This window comes from Pelmatolapia mariae, linkage group LG10_11, assembly GCF_036321145.2.
Source record: "Pelmatolapia mariae isolate MD_Pm_ZW linkage group LG10_11, Pm_UMD_F_2, whole genome shotgun sequence".
Lineage (NCBI taxonomy): Eukaryota > Metazoa > Chordata > Actinopteri > Cichliformes > Cichlidae > Pelmatolapia > Pelmatolapia mariae.
This window is the reverse complement of record NC_086236.1, coordinates 28600557-28618710: the sequence shown is the minus strand read 5'-3', so window position 1 is coordinate 28618710 and position 18154 is coordinate 28600557. Positions and strand designations below refer to the sequence as shown.

The window sequence follows — 18154 nt, the reverse complement described above, 5'->3', positions numbered from 1 at the left end:
TAATCCATTTTTTCACTTTACTCATTACATAATTATAGCCAGTGTTTTTAACTAGACAGAATTCATGATTATTGAATTGTGCACAAGTTAAACTCTTATAAATATAACATATAATGAAATGCTGTTCTTTGTTGTTTGGTTGTTTGCTTTAAATTCGCAGCTACTTATTCCCAGATGGTCGCAGTTACAATCCTGACCTCACTGGTTTATGTGAGCCGACACCTCACGATCACATCAAAGTCACACAAGTGGGTTTGTCTGTGTGGTTATGTGTGTGTGTGAGTGTTTCTATGTTACTGAAAAAACAAACAAACATGTATACGTGGAGAAATTTATAATACTCTGCAAATTTTCCACTTGTAATGGCACATAAATAATTGTGACATTTCGGTGAGTAGTATGATTCGCCGGGTAGACTTTGTGTTTCACAGCATTCAGTAAATCGACATGACTCACAGCCTCTCCAAACTATTAAATGTTGAAAATCACTGTGTAAAAGTGCGGTATTAAATGAAGTAATACAAATCAATGGCTTTTTATACTCACTTCAGCTTTATTACAAAACTGAATTTTCCATATAGTGTGACAGTTTTCTAGAAGTGCCGCCACATTTTTTCAATTTCAAAATAGTACATAAAAGTTATTTTTACACCACTTTTTACTAGTGGTTTGTTTATTCATTCATGTGTAGTAGTGTAGTGTTCCCTGTACTTTGACATTTAAATTTTCTGAGAAAATTATTCCAAACAAGATCAGTTAGGGAATACTGGGAAACTTCAAAGGTGAATGACAGTTGCCCAGCAAGCAGTCTGCTTATTATTTATTTGTTTTTCCTGCACCAGTAAGAGTATTATCTGACAAGGCCACTTTAAGAAAGTGATCCAGTTCTACATCACCATCCAATGAGATCCTCTTTTTCAAATATTTACATCACTGCACAATTTCATGGAATTTGGCTTGGTAGTTTTTGCTTGCATCATTAAAAACATCACTGAAAACATAGCTCCACCAAGGCTTCCGCTACAAAAGCGATTTTCTTCTTGGTAGATTATTAACCTCCTAAGACCTGAACTCTTCCACGGCATGCATTTTTAATTTCTCTTTGATATTTGGGCATATTGGGGCCCGATGAAAGTAAAAACAAAGAATTACCAGATTTTTTTTTTTTTTTACCTTATTTTTGTTTTTATGAAAAATCAGAGCCACATATGAGGATATTCGTTTAAAATTTTGATAGAACACTAGCAGTATAATGTCCTCGTAAGTGGATATCAGGCCCTTGTAGAGCAAAATTGAGTATTTTGGTCTAAATAACCCAAAATGTGATGTCCACATATGTGGACGCCAGGTCCTAGGAGGTTAAATGGTCACAATGGAAGTAATTTGGGAAAATTACTCTAGAAAATGCTTAAAACCATTTTGGTTCATGCTACATGCTGACTTGTGTGGAAATTCTGATTGTTCTGTGGTTTCAAACTGTACAGATAGATTGTAGGTTTTTAGTAGCTAGCAGTTCTTACACAGCTATACCTGTTCTTGTACTTATTTTTGTTTAGTAATGGTGACTTGGTTTTTGAGGGGGAAGTCTTTAAAATTAAACCAATAAAAATAGTCTGTTTCTGTGAATTTGGTGCAGCACCATTCACTATAAGAAAACATGTTTTTTTTTTCTTTTGAACTGAACACTTATTCAGTTAGATCCCCAAATAAAATTTGGGACTTTAAAGATAAAAGGTTATGGAATAGCTCTGAACGAGTGAGAGAAGAAAAACACACTGTACAAGACGAGATGGGAAACGTGTGTTGTACGGATGGTGCATGTTTATATGTTTCTCATGACTTTTATATGCCATTTGATGACTAACAGCAGTATTTTCTGCATGAACAGGAGCAGTATGAGCTGTACTGTGAAATGGGCTCTACCTTTCAGCTTTGTAAGATCTGTGCTGAGAATGACAAAGACATCAAGATTGAACCATGCGGTCACCTCATGTGTACTTCGTGTCTTACTGCCTGGCAGGTACCGTAACAAATCTTATCACAGAAGTCCATTTCAAAGTTGTTGAATATTGGTGGTATTACATGTGTATATGCATTTGTTCATTGTCACACTGAGAAATGTTCTGTCCAGTTGGGTAATATATTTTTTTCTTTGTGATGAATATTGCATTAATGAGCCTGCATAGAAGTTTGAAAAGACTTCTGAAAAATACAGTCAAAAATACAGTCAAAGCAGCTTTCTTCAGCAGTCAGTCCAACAAAAAACCCCTCTCTTCCTTACTCCTTCCCTGTACCCATGAATATGTCCAAATTGAATTTCCACATAGCAGCAGAAGTGAAAACTGAGACTATATGCACACAATATATTCCAGTTTTTCTGCTTGTGGTTCTCCTTGTGGTTCTGCTTGTGGTTTTCTGCTTCCTGTTGTTTTTGTATGTAGTGTCTCTCACAGCAACCTGTCCTACACTAGTGTATTTATTGTGCCTCTTGTTTGTGCACTGAAAGCTGTATGAGCAGTGTCTGTAAATGTTACTCTCATATGAGTCATTAGCATGTCCTGTTCTCCCTTTTTTCATACGTATCCCTTCGCTGACCATGGTGTTGTAGTCATGTCTCTTCAGACTTGCTAGAGTTCTGCACTGACCCTGATGTTATTAATCTCTGGGCAGTATGACAGTCCACACATTTTACTCTGAGGGGCTTAAAACAAGACCAAAAATGTTATAGGCATAGGCTTTAGGCTAATGTATGAAATAGACAGGTTACAACTGTCCATGATATGTGAGTAAATAAACGATATTCTGCCTTTTTTCATCTCATTGACCCTTAGTATAGAATCCAAACAGGAAGGAGGGGGGAGAGTAGGAAAATTAGCAACCTTTTTACGTATAAAATCTCTGATTTGCAAGTATCGCAAAAAATGGTTATTAGTCAGACCAAATTTCCTAGATAGTTGTTCAAAGCTAGCAAACGTATCATTAATATATAAATCCTCAATACTGTGAATGCCCCTGTCGTGCCAAATTTTGAAGCCATTGTCCATTAGGGATGGTTGAAAAAGATGGTTATGTATTATTGGAGAGTGAATAGAAATACTCTGAATACCCAGATGTTTTTTAAACTGATTTATAATGCGTAGCGATTGAGTAACAGTTGTGCTATCTTTAACATTATTAACTAGAGGTGGTAGGGGTGCGCAGAGTAAAGCTGGGAGTGAATGTGACCTGCTTGTGACCCTTTCAATCTGTAGCCACGCAGGGATCTGATCATTCCAGTCCTTTAGCCATAGAGAGATGGTATTGGGATGGGGATACATTTCACTGTGTGCGGATACATTTCACTGTGTGTTATACTTGTATAACTATGCATGTGACAAATAAAGAACCTTGAGATTCGCCGCCCAATAATATGTGCGCAGGTTTTGCAGTGAGAGCCCACCTTTTTTTTTGGTCTTTCCATAAATTCTTTTCTTATACGAGGCGTTTTATTATTCCATATAAATGAAGAAACCATTTGATTAAATGACATGAAAAAAGACTGTGGTATTTAAACAGGTAACGCCTGAAATAAATATAGAAATTTTGGCACAATATTCATCTTTACAGAATTAGCTCTCCCAATGAGAGATAATGGTAAAATAGACCATCTTTTAACATCTTGTTTGCACTGTTCCAATAGAGGAGTGAGGTTACTTTTAAACAGACTGTAATAGGATTTGGTGACTTCTACACCCAGATATGTAAAGGACTCGGTAGACAACTTAAATGGCAGATTGGGGTATTCGCCTGCATTATTACTAATGGGGAAGTATTCACTTTTAGCTAAATTTAGTTTGTATCCAGATATGCTTCCAAATTCCTGTAAGACTCTGAGGGTTTCAGGGGTAGATGTGATTGGATTTGTTACATATAACAACAAATCATCCGCATACAGTAAGACAGTGTGAGTTATGCCACCACGCGAGATACCTTGTATACTATTATTGCTTCTAAGAGTGGCTCTATAGCTAAAACAAAAAGTAATGGACTCACTGGATCCCCCTGCCTTGGTCCCTCTGTGAAGGGGAAAAGGTTCCGATGAGATACCGTTGGTATAGACTGAAGCAGTCGGATTAGTGTAAATGAGCTTGATACAATGAAAAAAGTTAGGACCAAAACCAAACCTCCAAAGTGTGTGAAAAAGATAATCCCACTCAATCCGATCAAACGCCTTTTCGGCGTCAAGCGATATTACTGCTTCTGGGGATGGAGTATCAGCCTCAGTATAGATGATATTAAACAATCGTCTCAGGTTAAAATAGGATTGTCTACCCTGGACAAACCCAGTCTGGTCCCCTAAAATAATATGAGGAAGAATTTTCTCAAGTCGGAGTGCAATGGCTTTTGAGAACACTTTGCCATCACAGTTTGTTAAGCTGATTGGTCTATAGGATGAGCAATCTCAGGGGTCCTTATTCTTCTTTAATAAGAGTGTAATAGATGCCTGCCGCAGCGTAGGCGAAAGAATGTTATTCTCTATTGCTTCCGTGTAAACCAAGAGAAGAAGAAGGGCAAGTTTGTCCATAAATTTCTTATAAAAATCAGTTGGAAACCCGTCCAGACCAGGGGCTTTTCCACTCTGAAGGGACATTATTGCATTTTTAATTTCTTCCAGTGTCAGACTTTGTTCCAATTGTTCTTTCGAGTCAGAGTCAATTATAGGAATATTCAGATTAGGGAAAAAAAGCGTCAAGCTTATTTTGAGCTGGTGCTGAATCTGAGGAATATAATTTAGCATAAAACTCTCTAAAATAGTTGTTAAGAGCTTGATGATCCTCAGTTGATGAGCCATCTGATAAGATAAGTTGCGAAATAACATGGGATGCTGCTTTTTGGCGGAGCTGGCTAGCTAATAATTTGGATGGTTTATCTCCCTCTTTGTACAATCTACTACGGGATTTTAAAATGAGCTTCTCTGCTTGGGCGGTAGTTAATAGATCAATTTCAGTTTGTAAGGCCATTCTCCTCTTAATCAAATCAGGGGTCGGAGAACCAGATATGAGTCCGTCCAGGGTCTTGATTTCTGAGGATAACTCCTCAATCTTCTTATACTTCTTCTTCCTCATATAAGCAGAGATAATCTGTCCCCTGAGATACGCTTTAAGCGTCTCCCAGAGGGTCGAAGCTGAGATGCTATCCGTCCTATTTACCTGTAGAAAGAAATCTATTTGTTCTGTAATGAACTTCACAAAGTCTGAATCAGCCAGTAGGAGTGGGTCCAGCTGCCATGTCCGCTTTGTCCTCAGAGTCGGAAGAGTTACCTTAATACTAACCGGGGCGTTATCAGAAATGACGATTGGATCATATTTACAGTCTGTAATAGCACTCAGTAAGTAGGGGTCAACCAGAAAAAAATTATCCTAGAAAATGACTTATGCACATTAGAGTAAAACGAATACTCCCTTTTAGTGGGATATTTAAATCTCCAAGGGTCTACAAGTTTATGTGCCTCTACGAATGACTGAATTGTTTGCACAGATTTAGATGGTCTTAGTAAAGATTGGGAAGAGCGATCCCAAACAGAATCCATTACCAGGTTGTAATCCCCAGACATAACCAAATGATAACTATCCAGATTGGGAATGGAGCTTAGCATCTTTTTCTAAAAGTTCTCGTTGTCAAAGTTTGGACGGTAAATATTGACCAATACTAGGCGAAGTTGAGACAGCTCTCCCACAACCATCACATATCTGCCATTAGGGTCCAAGATAGTATCTGATACGATGAAAGGATTTTTTCTATGGATGAGTATAGCCACTCCTCGGCCTTTACAATTAAATTATGAATGAAACATTTGGCCCACCCATTCTTTGTGAATTTTAGACTGATCACAATTCCTGAGGTGGGTTTCCTGTAGGAAGGCAATACCAACCCCAAGATGTTGTAAATGAGAAAGGATCCTTTTTCTCTTGATTGCCTGGTTCATACCCTTCACATACCAACTCATAATTTTTACGTCAGCATTATCTGGGACAGGGTCCAATTTACTCTTTGTCAGAACTATGTAATTCAAAAATATAGATGTTTGCCCAATTTAAACGATAAAAAAGCACAGTAGGTGCACACAGTGAATACAAAACAAATGCCACACCAAAACAACACATAACACATAAACGGGCCTTAAAAAGGCTACCCCCCCTAGGGCTGTTCGATATAACGATATATATCGGATGACGATATAAAAACGTCTATCGTTTCATTTTACGCTATCGTTTGTTTCGTGGTGTCGCAAAATAAACTGTTTACGGCAATATTTTTTCATCATTTTGATGGTCACTGTAGTGGCTATATTAATTTCTTAAAGTTCTCTCTTTCTCTTATATTTAATATAACCACACTACGGAGGGACAAGCGCTTGTTTTTTATGTGTTTTCGTTAGCAACAACGACGGTAAAACCACGGCGTGTCCGCTTGTTTATTTTCCACATAAACCTTTCACAATAAAGGTCAAGATCCTGTTGAGGCTTTTCAAAATAAAACGAGTCACGTGAAAGATGCAGAGTATTAACGGATGAGAAGCAAAAAAGAGCCGCCAGGTGCTAAAAACTAAACCTTAGACTCAAACGTTAGAACAGGCTTTTCTCCGCAGCACGTTGTGTAATAAATACTCACAAAGAAAACGGCGGCCGTTACAACCTATGTCTAAAAATGTATAGTTTCATGCATCAGTTAAAACACTGGACTCCAGGTACTCGACGCCCAGCTGGAAACACTTCACGCAAGCCGAGATGCCCGAGATTCATAGAATTTACAGGAAATGTTACATTTTTATAATTTATATCGTTATATCGACGATAGATGTCTTAATATCGGGATATGAGATTTTGGTCATATCGCACAGCCCTAACCCCCCCCCAAAAAAAACTTCAAACTTTTGCAAACCTGCATTTGCATGCTGCCCACAATAAAGGATACATTTTTGAACCATTAATGAACCTCTGCAACAGGGTATTAAACAAACTGTAACGCCCTTTCATAATTTGAAAAAGAGAAAAGAAAAAAGGAAAAAAGGGCAATAACATCAGTAATGAAGAAAAACAAAAATTGAACATTTAGGAAGGTGCTCATGAATGGCATTACGTGTGGTGTGTATTTACACCATCAAATATAAAATGTTCATTGCCACTATGACCAATGATAATAGAACACAATGAGAGTAAAGAAATATTCAAAATATGACAGAGTAGCCATGTCTAATGATGCCACCTTCTGTGAAGTGATTTTCAATGTAATTAACCCAATCGTTACCATTACCTCAGTCACCAGTCTCTGCAGGGTGCGAGGCGGGGCGTTCGTTATCAACAGTGGAGCCAAACTCCTGTGGGCTCTATCCACCAATGGCGGCCTCTCGAAGTTGTTCTCCCCAAGCACATCAAAGAGTATTTTGGTGATGAATTCCGTTGGTCGTGGGCCCTCCGCATTCTCTTGTATCCCCACAGTGCGTATATTCTGCCGTCTGGTGTAGTTTTCCAAGTACGCCACCTTCTCTCTTAAAGCCTCATTCTCTTTAGCGAGGATTGGAAGGTCTCCATGCTGCTCAGTCTCTTGTCGAACTCATTCATTCCTTCTTCCATGTCGGTAATTCGTTGGCCGTACCCACTCAGGATTGAATGTAGAGAAGCAATAGATGCCCAGTTCTCCTCCCGAAACGAGTCGATAGAGGCTTGTACCGCTGTAACTGCATTTGCTAGCGCGTCCATGCTGTTAGCGTTAGCATCTGTTTCTGTACTGGCCGAGGAGTTTGAATCGCCCCGCGCTGTGACTTTCCCACCCTGTCGTTTGGGCAGTTTAGGAGGCATTCATCCACTCATAGGATAATAAAGTCACCTACTAAATGTTCAAACGTTCAGCCGGTTGCAAGGTGCAGAATGAATTAATTTAATATAATAAAGCGGGAGCTGTGGAAGACATGTCTACTCACTACTCATGCTCATGCGCGCCCCCGAAAGCTTAAAAAAAATTTAACAGCAAAAAAAGAATTTAAGATGCGAGAGCTAATCACACCACGACCAAGAGACGCACAAGAAAAGATGATTTAGAAAAAAAATACAATCGTCAGAAAACAAAATGTCCACAGAAGAAACAGAATCAATATTTAACACATACAAGGTCCAGTGTGTGTCCTGATCAGAGATGGGCAGTAACGCGTTACAAGTAACGGATTACTGTAATCCGCTTACTTTTTTCAAGTAACGAGTAAAGTAAGGGATTACTATTGCAAAAACAGTAATTAGATTACCGTTACTTTCCTGTAAGCACACTGCGTTACTGCGTTACTAAAACCATGATTTTTTTGCGAGAATGTCTCATGACAGTGACGTAAGCGAGTGCGGCGTTCATGACAACAGCTGTGTGCAGATCAACAATGGATAATATATCGAGTGTGGGAGAGAGCATGAGCATGCAGCGTTTAAAGCGTGGAAGTACTGACCTTATTTTGAGTTTGATTCCATAAAAAGGGACAAAAACATTAGCGTCCGTTGTGCGTGGGAAGAAAACTTCTTTTTACAGCGAAAAAAACCAGGCAGACAAACATGAAGGCAAGACTGACCTAACAGGGGTGGGCACACAAAGGCAAGACCAAGGCAAACAGGACACAGAGACGAGACCAGGACATGAAAAGGGAACTAATAACTAACCAGACAACCTGAACTAGAAATACAGATAAGTCAACTAGGAAAAAAGTCACACAGAGAAAACAATAACGAATAAACAAGAGTCAAAGAAAAAAAAACACAACGACCCAGGTACCCTAACATATTTGGACAAAATACGACCCTAAGGCTGTCAGAAGAGAACTGTGTGCAAGAAGGATGCACAAAAAACGCATGAAGGCTACCCACTCACTTTGCAGAGGCTAAAGTGAGAAGCAGTACTCAAGTCAACTCGAGTGGCTTTATTGTCATTTCCAACCATGTGCAGTGGTACAGTACACAGTGAAGACAGACAACGTTCCCCAAGACCATGGTGCTACATATGACATATAACAGACAATCAACACAGAACTACATAAATTGCAAGTGTGCAAAAATTGCCAAAAACCAAACAAAAAAAACAGTGCAACACCAGACAGAACAGAATAATACAGACACAAGACAGTGCAGACACAACAGTACAATAGAAAAGTGCAACAATGACAGTGGGTTGTGCAAAAGACTGAGCATTGTACAAAAGGTAGCTTGATGTATGAAGGTGTGCGTGTGTGTGTGTTTGTGTGTATGAGATTGTGCAGTTAAGTGCTTGAGGTAGTGACATGTATTAACCCTGGAGAACCCATGGGGTCAGAGCCGACCCTATTTGACCCCATGGGTTCTCCAGGGTTAAGGTCCAGTCACTAAGTGTTCAGGAGTCTGATGGCTTGGAGGAAGAAACTGTTTCACAGTCTGGCAGTGAGGACCCGAATGCTCCGGTACCTCTTGCCAGAAGTCAGCAGGGTGAAGAGTGTGTGTGAGGGGTTTGTGGGGTCCTCCGCAGCTTTGTGGATGCAGTGGGTGCGATACATGTTTGTGATGGAGGAAAGAAAGGCTCCAGTGATCTTCTCAGCTGTTCTCACTAGCCAATGTAGGGTATTGCAATCCGATACGGTGCAGCTACCATACCAGATAGTGATGCAGCTGCTCAGGATGTTCTCAATAGTCCCTCTGTAGAAGGTGAGAATGGGTGTTGGGAGATGGGCTTTTCTCAGCTTCCGCAGGAAGTAAAGATGCTGTTGGGCCTTCTTAGCTATGAAGCTGGTGTTGAGGGATCAGGAGAGGTTTTCCACCAGGTGACCACCAAGGAATTTTGTGCTCTTGACGACCTCCACAGAGGATCCATTGACGTTAAGTGCACAGTGATCTCTCTGTGCTCTCATGAAGTCGACATTCAACTCTTTTGTTTTGTCCACATTCAGAGACAGGTTGTTGACTCTACACCAGTACAGTGTACTTAAGGTACACCTTAAGTCACCTCATCATATCCAATATCAAAAGCAGATATAGTTGCCAAATAAACCTTAATTGTAGAAAAAGAAAGAACTTTATCCAGGAATGTTAAAACACCCACAATAGATTAGAGTCACAAAGGGAGTGTGTGCCCCCATGCCTCCATCAATAAGACATGCTGGTCCTTCCAAACTGGATAAAAATTGATGAGAGCTCACATGCAAGATGTGGTTATGATCAGCTTCTCCAGGGATGTTGGGGAGTACACAGGCAGCTATTTGTTTAAGTCTTGCAGTTTTTCCCTTTTTTTTTTACCTCCTCCTTCTCTTTACTATCCCTGTCAGCTTCAGCAGTGTATAACCACAGAGATAATAATAAGAATAATAAAAGAAAACAAGTAAATAAAAGAAAAAGATTAACATTGAATAAAATAAGCGTTGAACATTTCACCAAGTTTCAAAGTAAATATATTTTTGAAGGCAGTATTGACATGACATTCTCACCAGATGTCAGTAGCAACCCATCCAACCTACACATGCAAAGAAATCAAACCATAGATGTCCATGAAAAAAGCTATGTGTAATAGAGAAATTATACAGGGAAGAAGTATTGAACACATAAAGAAAGGGAGGTGTAAAAGGCATGGAAAGCAGTGACACCAGCTGAAATCTATCAGTAATTTCCAAGCAATCCTGCCACTTAGTTCAAATTAAAATGAGCTGGTTCAGTCCCAGCTGGTGGCCTATTAAGGTCTGTCATTACCAAGGTGTCACACAACAAACATCTCATGACTGGTAAAACCAATGAGTTCTCTCAACACCTTTGCAACCTTATTGTTGCAAAACAAACTGATGGCACTGGTTGCAGAACTGATCACTCTTTGGGTCATAATCCAGAAGTGGAAAAAACATAATTTCACCATAAACTGGCCACAGCTAGGTGCTCCCTGAAAGATAGAGGAGTGAAAAGAATTATCAGAAGAGTTGTCCAAGAGCTAAGGATGATAAAAATCCGCAGGTTTATTTATTCAAAGAAAACAATAAGTAATGTACACAACTGCCATGGCCTGTATTTTTTTTTAAAGTGTGATAATGGTAATAGTGATATAGTAGTGTGGTAATAAGCCCACAGAGAATAATCATTTGACTCAGAATTCTCCCAGTGTGCTACTGAAATGTTGACTTATGAATGAAACGATCACTCAAAAATAAAGTTTAAAAAACTTAGAATGTGTGTCATATGTGGCTAAAGGTGAAGCTTTTTATTAACAGACATCAGTTCCCACAGGTCCACAGTCAAGTTCCCAACTATATGGCTACCAAAAGCATAGCTTTGTTCTGTCTTTGTTAGATAGATGCTCTAAAACGTTATACTGCTATTTTTTATGTTTTTGACAGGGTCTTTTACAATGAATGCACAGTAGTTTCCTGATGTTACTGAAACAACATGTGGCATTTAGTAATATTTTTTTGTTAAAATGTCACCACCTGTGTTTTTGTATGTTTGTGTATGACTAGCCTGTTATATCTATTCAGGAATCAGATGGCCAAGGATGCCCTTTCTGTCGCTGTGAGATCAAAGGCACAGAGCCCATTATTGTGGATCCCTTTGACCCACGAAATGAGGGCTCCAAGTGCTTCTTCCTGGACCAACAAAGCTCCCCCTTGCTGGACCTGGATGATGAGGAAGACCGAGAAGACTGTCTTGTCATGAATGGACTGGCCAACATCAGGAAGGTAATCTACACAGGGTCAAAAGTATAAATACAGACTTAAATACACCGCTCAAAAAATTATATACAGATAATGTCTAAGGAACTTGGAAAGAAAAATGTCTGGACTTCTTTAAGTTGCTTGAAGATGTTTCATCCGAGAAGCGTCTTCAGTTCTAAGGTCAAATGGTGGAGAGTCCCAGATTTAAGGCCTATGGGAGTGACCCCCATTCGACCGTGTCCCTCGGTGTGCTGTTTGAGGTGCTGCGGGAGTATGGGGTGTCTGGCCCATTGCTACGGGCCATTTGATCCCTATACAACTGTAGCAAGAGCTTGGTCAGCATAGTCGGACTCGTTCCCGGATGGGTATTGGGCTCCGCCAGGGCTGCCCTAGGTCAACGATTCTGTTCATAATTTTTATGAACATAATTTTTAGGCGCAGCCAAGTGGTGGAAGGCTTTCACTTAGGTGGTGTCAGAATCTCATCTCTGCTTTTCGCGGATGATGTGGTTCTGTTGGCTTCATCGGGTGGTGGCCTCCAGCTCGCAATGGAACGCTTCGCAGCCGAATCTGAAGCAGCGGGAATGAGGATCAGCACCTCCAAATCTAAAGCCATGGTTCTCAGCCGGAAAAGGGTGGAGTTTTCAAGGTATGGACATTGAGGCTGTGGATAGCTACAGGTACCTTGGGGTTTATTTGAACAATAAACTGGACTGGACTCATAATACAGAAAAGGGCGGAGCAGGTTGTACCTGCTGCGGAGACTCAGGTCTTTTGGAGTGAAGGGCCCACTCCTGAAGACTTTCTGAGACCATGCCATCTTTTATGGTGTGGTCTGCTGGGGTGGCAGTGATGCGGACGCTGTACCGATCATGTTGAAGAGAGAGCTGAGCGTAAAAGTGAAGCTCTCAATTTACCGGTCTTATCTATGTCCCTACCCTCACCTATGGTCACGAGCTGTGGGTAGTGACCGAAAGAACAAGATTGCGGATACAAGCGGCGGAAATGAGCTTCCTCCAAAGGGTGGCTGGACTCTCCCTTAGAGATTGGGTGAGAATTTCAGCCATCCGGGAGGGGCTCAGAGTAGAGCCGCTGTTCCTCCACATCGAAAGAAGCCAGTTGAGGCGGTTCGGGCATCTGACAAGGATCCCTCCTGGGCGCCTCCTGGGTGAGGTGTCCCGGGCATGTCCCACTGGGAGGAGGCCCTGGGCTTCTCTGCTTAGGCTGCTGCCCCCGCAACCCGGTCCCGGATAAGCGGAAGAAGATGGATGGATGGAGGAAAGAAAGAATAAAATATTTCTTTTCTTCCCATGCATTGAATTTCCTCTTCCTGAAACTTGGACTCTACCCAATGATTTGAGTTGATTTGATTTGATTTTTTCTGAACTACTGCCGGCTGGCTGTACTTATTTTAGTGCTCTGAGATGTTCTGATCACGGCGGGGGGGTTAGCTGTTGTTTTTAAAGCACACTTTGACTTTAAGCAGCTATCCTCATCGACATGCTTCACCAGCTTCGAACTCCTGAGTTTGTGGACCATCTCATTGACCTTCTCACTAAACTAACAAACTAAAACTCTAATTAATAAGTAAAAGACAAAGAAGAAAAGCAGCTGCACAGTACTGTATACTGTTTGCACTTTTGTCCAATTTTTCAATATACATGCACTCATCATGGGCATGAATGTCATGGATTTTTGGCTTCTAATGATTTCTTTGAAATGTTCTTTTTCAGGGTGGAATGAATGTCTTTAATGTTTTTAAAAAACAAGGATTGAGTGTATAAGTTTGAATTTATTTTGGATTCTCTCTAATTTACACAGGGTCAAAAGTATAGAATAGAATAGAAGAATAGAATAATCCTTTAATTGTCCTACAAGGGGAAATTTGGTTGTATCAGCAGCAAAAACACACATATACAAACAGAACAGGATGCAGAACAGAAACACAATTTTTACATATTTACATCATGGACAATAGTTACCAAAGCAGAGTACTGTACAGTTATTAAAATTAGAGTATAGATAAGTGGCAAGCCCAGGTTGTAGTGTGCAAACAGAGCAGGATACTGAAAGATTGTTAAATAGTTAAGAATATTTAGAATAATTAGAAAAGTGCAGATTGTGTATTGTACCTGTGCATTAAAAAGTAGACATGTAACTTCCAATAAGTTAGTGTATATATAAACTGAGAAAAGTAATGTGCAAGTTATAACAGTAGAAGTTGTTACAGCACTGATGTAAACATCTATGTTTGTTGGGAGCAGTTTTGATTGTACAGTCTGACAGCTGCAGGGAGGAAGGACCTGCGGAAATGCTCCTTCATCCATCTAGGATGCAGCAGTCTGTCACTGAAGGAGCTCTGCAGTTCAGCAACATTTACATGCATGGGGTGGAAGACTCTGTCCATCAGAGAAGTTATTTTGGCCAGAGTCCTTCTGTCTCCCACCACCTGTACTGGATCCAGGGTGCATCCCAGAACAGAGCTGTCCTTCCTGATGAGTTTATCCAACCTCTTCCTCTCAGCTGTCGATAAACTGCTGCTCCAACATACAACACTGTAAAAAATGACGGATGCCACAGAGTCATAGAATGTCTTTAGAAGCTTCAGTAGGTAGAGTCTGCTCTGACCCTTCCTGTAAAGAGCATTAGTGTTGTGGCTCCAGTCCAGTTTATTATTCAGGTGAACGCCCAGTGATAGTGGATAAGAGTCCACTATCTCAATGTCCACTCCCTGGATGTTCACCTGTGTCAGTGTGGTGGGTCTGCGTCTCCGGAAGTCCACCACTAACTCCTTGGTTTTCCCGGCGTTGATCAGCAGGTGGTTATGCTGACACCAGTCCACAATGTCCAAAGTCCACTGTCTGTACTCTGAGGCTACGTCCACACTAATGCGTTTACGTTTGAAAACGCATCGTTTTCTCTCCGTTTTGGCCTCCCGTCTACACTGAGGCTATGTCCACACGTACACGGGTATTTTTGAAAACGGAGATTTTCCGTTTTCGTTTTAAAAAATAATCCCGTCCACACGTAAAGGCAGAAATGAAGGAAAACACTGTTAGGAGCATGCCAAAGCAGCAGGTGGCGCTATATTCCTAACCGTGTAGAAATGTTGGCCAATCATAAGTCTAGAAGCCTCGGTGGGAAATGGTAAACAAAGCTGGGGCATAGAAGCAGAACCGAGTCGTATGTGTGGAGGGACAGTAACTGTGTGTGTATATGTAAGCATTTAAACACTGCAGAGAGGACAATTAACAGTAACAGTATTGTAGAAATTCATTTCACCGAAACAACAACGTGGCGCACACTGTGACAAAAAAGGCGCACACCTTTGACGCTGCGTTTTCTCCGTTTTTCTCATCCACACGTAAATGCAAAAACGGAGTTTTAGAAAATATCCACCCTGGCCGGAGTTTTTAGAAATCTCCGTTTTCAGTGACCGAAAACGCCGTTTACGTGTGGACGAAAGGTGCAAACGCATAGAAAAATCTGCGTTTTCAAAAATACCCGGGTACGTGTGGACATAGCCTGAGGCGGCGTTTTCCCCGAAGGAAAACGCATCGTATTGAAAACGCTCTCAAAAACGAATACATTTGAAGACGGTGCTTTTGCATCGCAGTGTGGACAGCGAAAACGGAGACTTTCGAAAACGATGACGCATGTTAGTCATATGATGCAGTCATGTGACCAAAGATAGCGGAGGGCATTATACAGCAGTTGTTTTGTTTGCTCTCAATTTTGACAGCCCTATTAAAGATTAATATCAGTTTGTACATGCTTCAGATAGCTTTTCTTCAAATTCTTTAATTCTCACTCGCTTTTGCAACTTTGTACTTTTGTGTTACTTGCAGCAACAACTCCACCTCATTGTTAGTCCATTTAAAAAACTTGGTGCTTTTCCTTGACATTTTGCCACAACGTTTCAAAGAGCCGGAAAGTAAATAAAGGGCAGACAGAAATGAGGCAGGCCAAATCTTCTTGCGTTTCACGCATGCGCAGTACTTGAACGTAAGCGTTATCGGCCTGAAATTGTGGACGTGGAGTGTTTTCAGACGAAAACGCCATTTTCAAATCTATCCAGGCTAGTGTGGACATAGCCTGAGTCAACCTCACCTGTGATGGCAGAGTCGTCAGAGAAGTTCTGTAGGTGGCAGCGTGGGGAGTTGATGGAGAAGTCTGCAGTGTAGAGGGTGAAGAGGAACGGTGCCAGCATAGTTCCCTGTGGGGCCCCCGTACTGCAGACCAGCATATCAGAGACACAGCCCTGTGTCCTCACATATCGTGGGCGTCCTGTGAGGTAGTCCAGTATCCACTGGGACATGTGGTGGTCCACTCCTGATAGCTCCAGCTTGTCCCTCAGAAGTCGTGGCTGGATGGTGTTAAAAGCACTGGAGAAATCAAAGAACATTATCCTCACAGTGCTTCCTGGCTTCTCCAGGTGAGTCAGAGCTCTGTGCAGGAGGTAGATGATGGTGTCCTCCACCCTGATGCCAGGCTGGTAAGCGAACTGCAGCGGATCCAATGAAGACCTTACCAGGGAGCCCAGATGGTTTAGAACCAACCTCTCGAGGGTCTTCATCAGATGTGATGTCAGGGCTACTGGCCTTTAGCTGCTGAGGTCCTTGGGATGGTAGGTCTTTGGTACCGGTACCACACAGGAGGTCTTCCACAGCTGTGGTACTTTCCCCAGTGACAGGCTCAGGTTGAACAGATATCCTAGGATGCCACACAGTTCATCTGCGCAGGACCTCAGGAGCCTAGAGCTGATGCCATCTGGACCTGCAACCTTCCGCACCTTGATCTTGCGAAGCTTGTTCCTCACTTGAAGTGCTGAGATAGAAAGAGTGGATTTTGGGGGAGGGGGTGTAAGTTGGAGTCCACAGATGCCGGGGATGGGTGTGATGGATGGGAACTGAGAAGTCCTGAGATAAAAGACAGGCAGTCCCTAAAGATGAGGAAGATTGCAGCAGGGGGGATGATGCTGGGGGGTGGGTGTTTGATCAAACCTATTAAAATATTTATTTAGGTCATTCACCCACCCCAAGTCTCCTGCAGCCTGGGGGGTTGATTTTTGTCTTCAGGCTGTTTCAAACCCCTCTGATGTTGTCCTGTAGCATCTGCTCTTCCATCTTCCTCCTGTAGTTTTCCTTCTCTTGCCTTATCTTCCATTTCAGCTTCTTCTGGACAGGTCTTAGCTCCTGTTTGTCTCCAGATCTAAAGACTCTCTTCTTGTCCTTGAGGATAACCTTTATTTCAGGATTTATTCATGGCTTGTCGTTAGAAAAACACAGTAGCTTTATGAAATAGATTTTATGTGTCACATGGCCCTCTTCCTATTGAAAGAAGTTGTATCCAAGATGGCCGACTTCTAAATGGCCACCATGGTCACCACCCATCTTGAGGAGTTTGCCCCCTTACATATGCTAATGTGCCACAAACAGGACTTTAATATCACCAACCATTCCCATGTTATTACGGTGTATCCATATATATGGCCCACCCTGTATATATATATATATATATATATATATATATATATATATATATATATATATATATATATATATATATATATATATCATATAGGCCAATTAAGTGCCTAGGCAAGCGGTATGATTCATTACTCAATGACAGAGAGAGCGTCTATAGGGCAGAAAAGGAGGCTGTAGAGTGGCTACATAAGATCGAGGGCTCAGGCCTATTAGGCAGATTCAAGGTCTACCTATTCCTGTGGTATGATGCCAAGACTCTTGTGGCTCCTGATGATTTATGGGATGCCGTTGACAACTGTAGAAGGTATTAAAAGGCAAGTAAACAACCCACCTCCATGAGTAGTGAGTAGTGGGGTTCTACACCAAGTCCAGTCAACTGCACCTTCCCTTATCATCCCTTATCATTCCTCGTGGAGGAATTCAAGATGACAAAGTGCAGGGTTGAGATGCTGCTTTAGACTGACAACAAGGTGAGAGGTGCAGGAGTCACCACAAGAGCCTGACACAAGAGCTTATCCAAGGCAGAGGAGAAACATGGTCCAAGCTGAGGTCCGGCAGTTAGAGGAGGAAGGTAGCATGTCCAGGGCCACAGAACTGGGTTCAGAAGGAACCTGGATAAAGTGGGACCTGCAAAGCAGAAGACTTGCTGGCCCAGACTTTGGAGCATGGAGCCTTTCCGATGCTGGAAGGCTCCACTCAGTCTATGACACCTTCCATCACCAAAAACCTGTGTAGGTGGGAAATGAGGGAGGATATGTAGGGAGACACGAATGATGGTGCAGATTCTAACAGGATGTAAGACTGGGAAGATACAGATGACACCATGACAAGATCCAACATTTTGGAGTAGCAGAGAAAACTCAAATTTCAAACAAGACCAATACTACCCATTTATTTCAAGAAACCTCCATCCTCCAAAAAGACCAGGAAGAGTCTACTGTCGTCAGCACCTTCATGGAAGATGAGGTTGGATCTGGGATAGAAATTGCGCT

At 41.5% G+C, this 18154-nt stretch overlaps 1 protein-coding gene across 4 annotated transcripts in view; it reads left to right on the top strand.

The window, feature by feature from the left end:
* Nucleotides 1-18154, top strand: part of cblb (Cbl proto-oncogene B, E3 ubiquitin protein ligase) — a 125552-nt gene that overhangs the window by 32967 nt on the left and 74431 nt on the right. For all 4 annotated transcript variants that reach the window (XM_063487874.1, XM_063487875.1, XM_063487873.1 and 1 more), the window contains 3 exons: nt 161-248; nt 1889-2020; nt 11498-11698. In XM_063487874.1, the coding sequence (XP_063343944.1) occupies nt 161-248; nt 1889-2020; nt 11498-11698 (421 nt within the window). The remainder of the gene's footprint in view (nt 1-160; nt 249-1888; nt 2021-11497; nt 11699-18154) is intronic.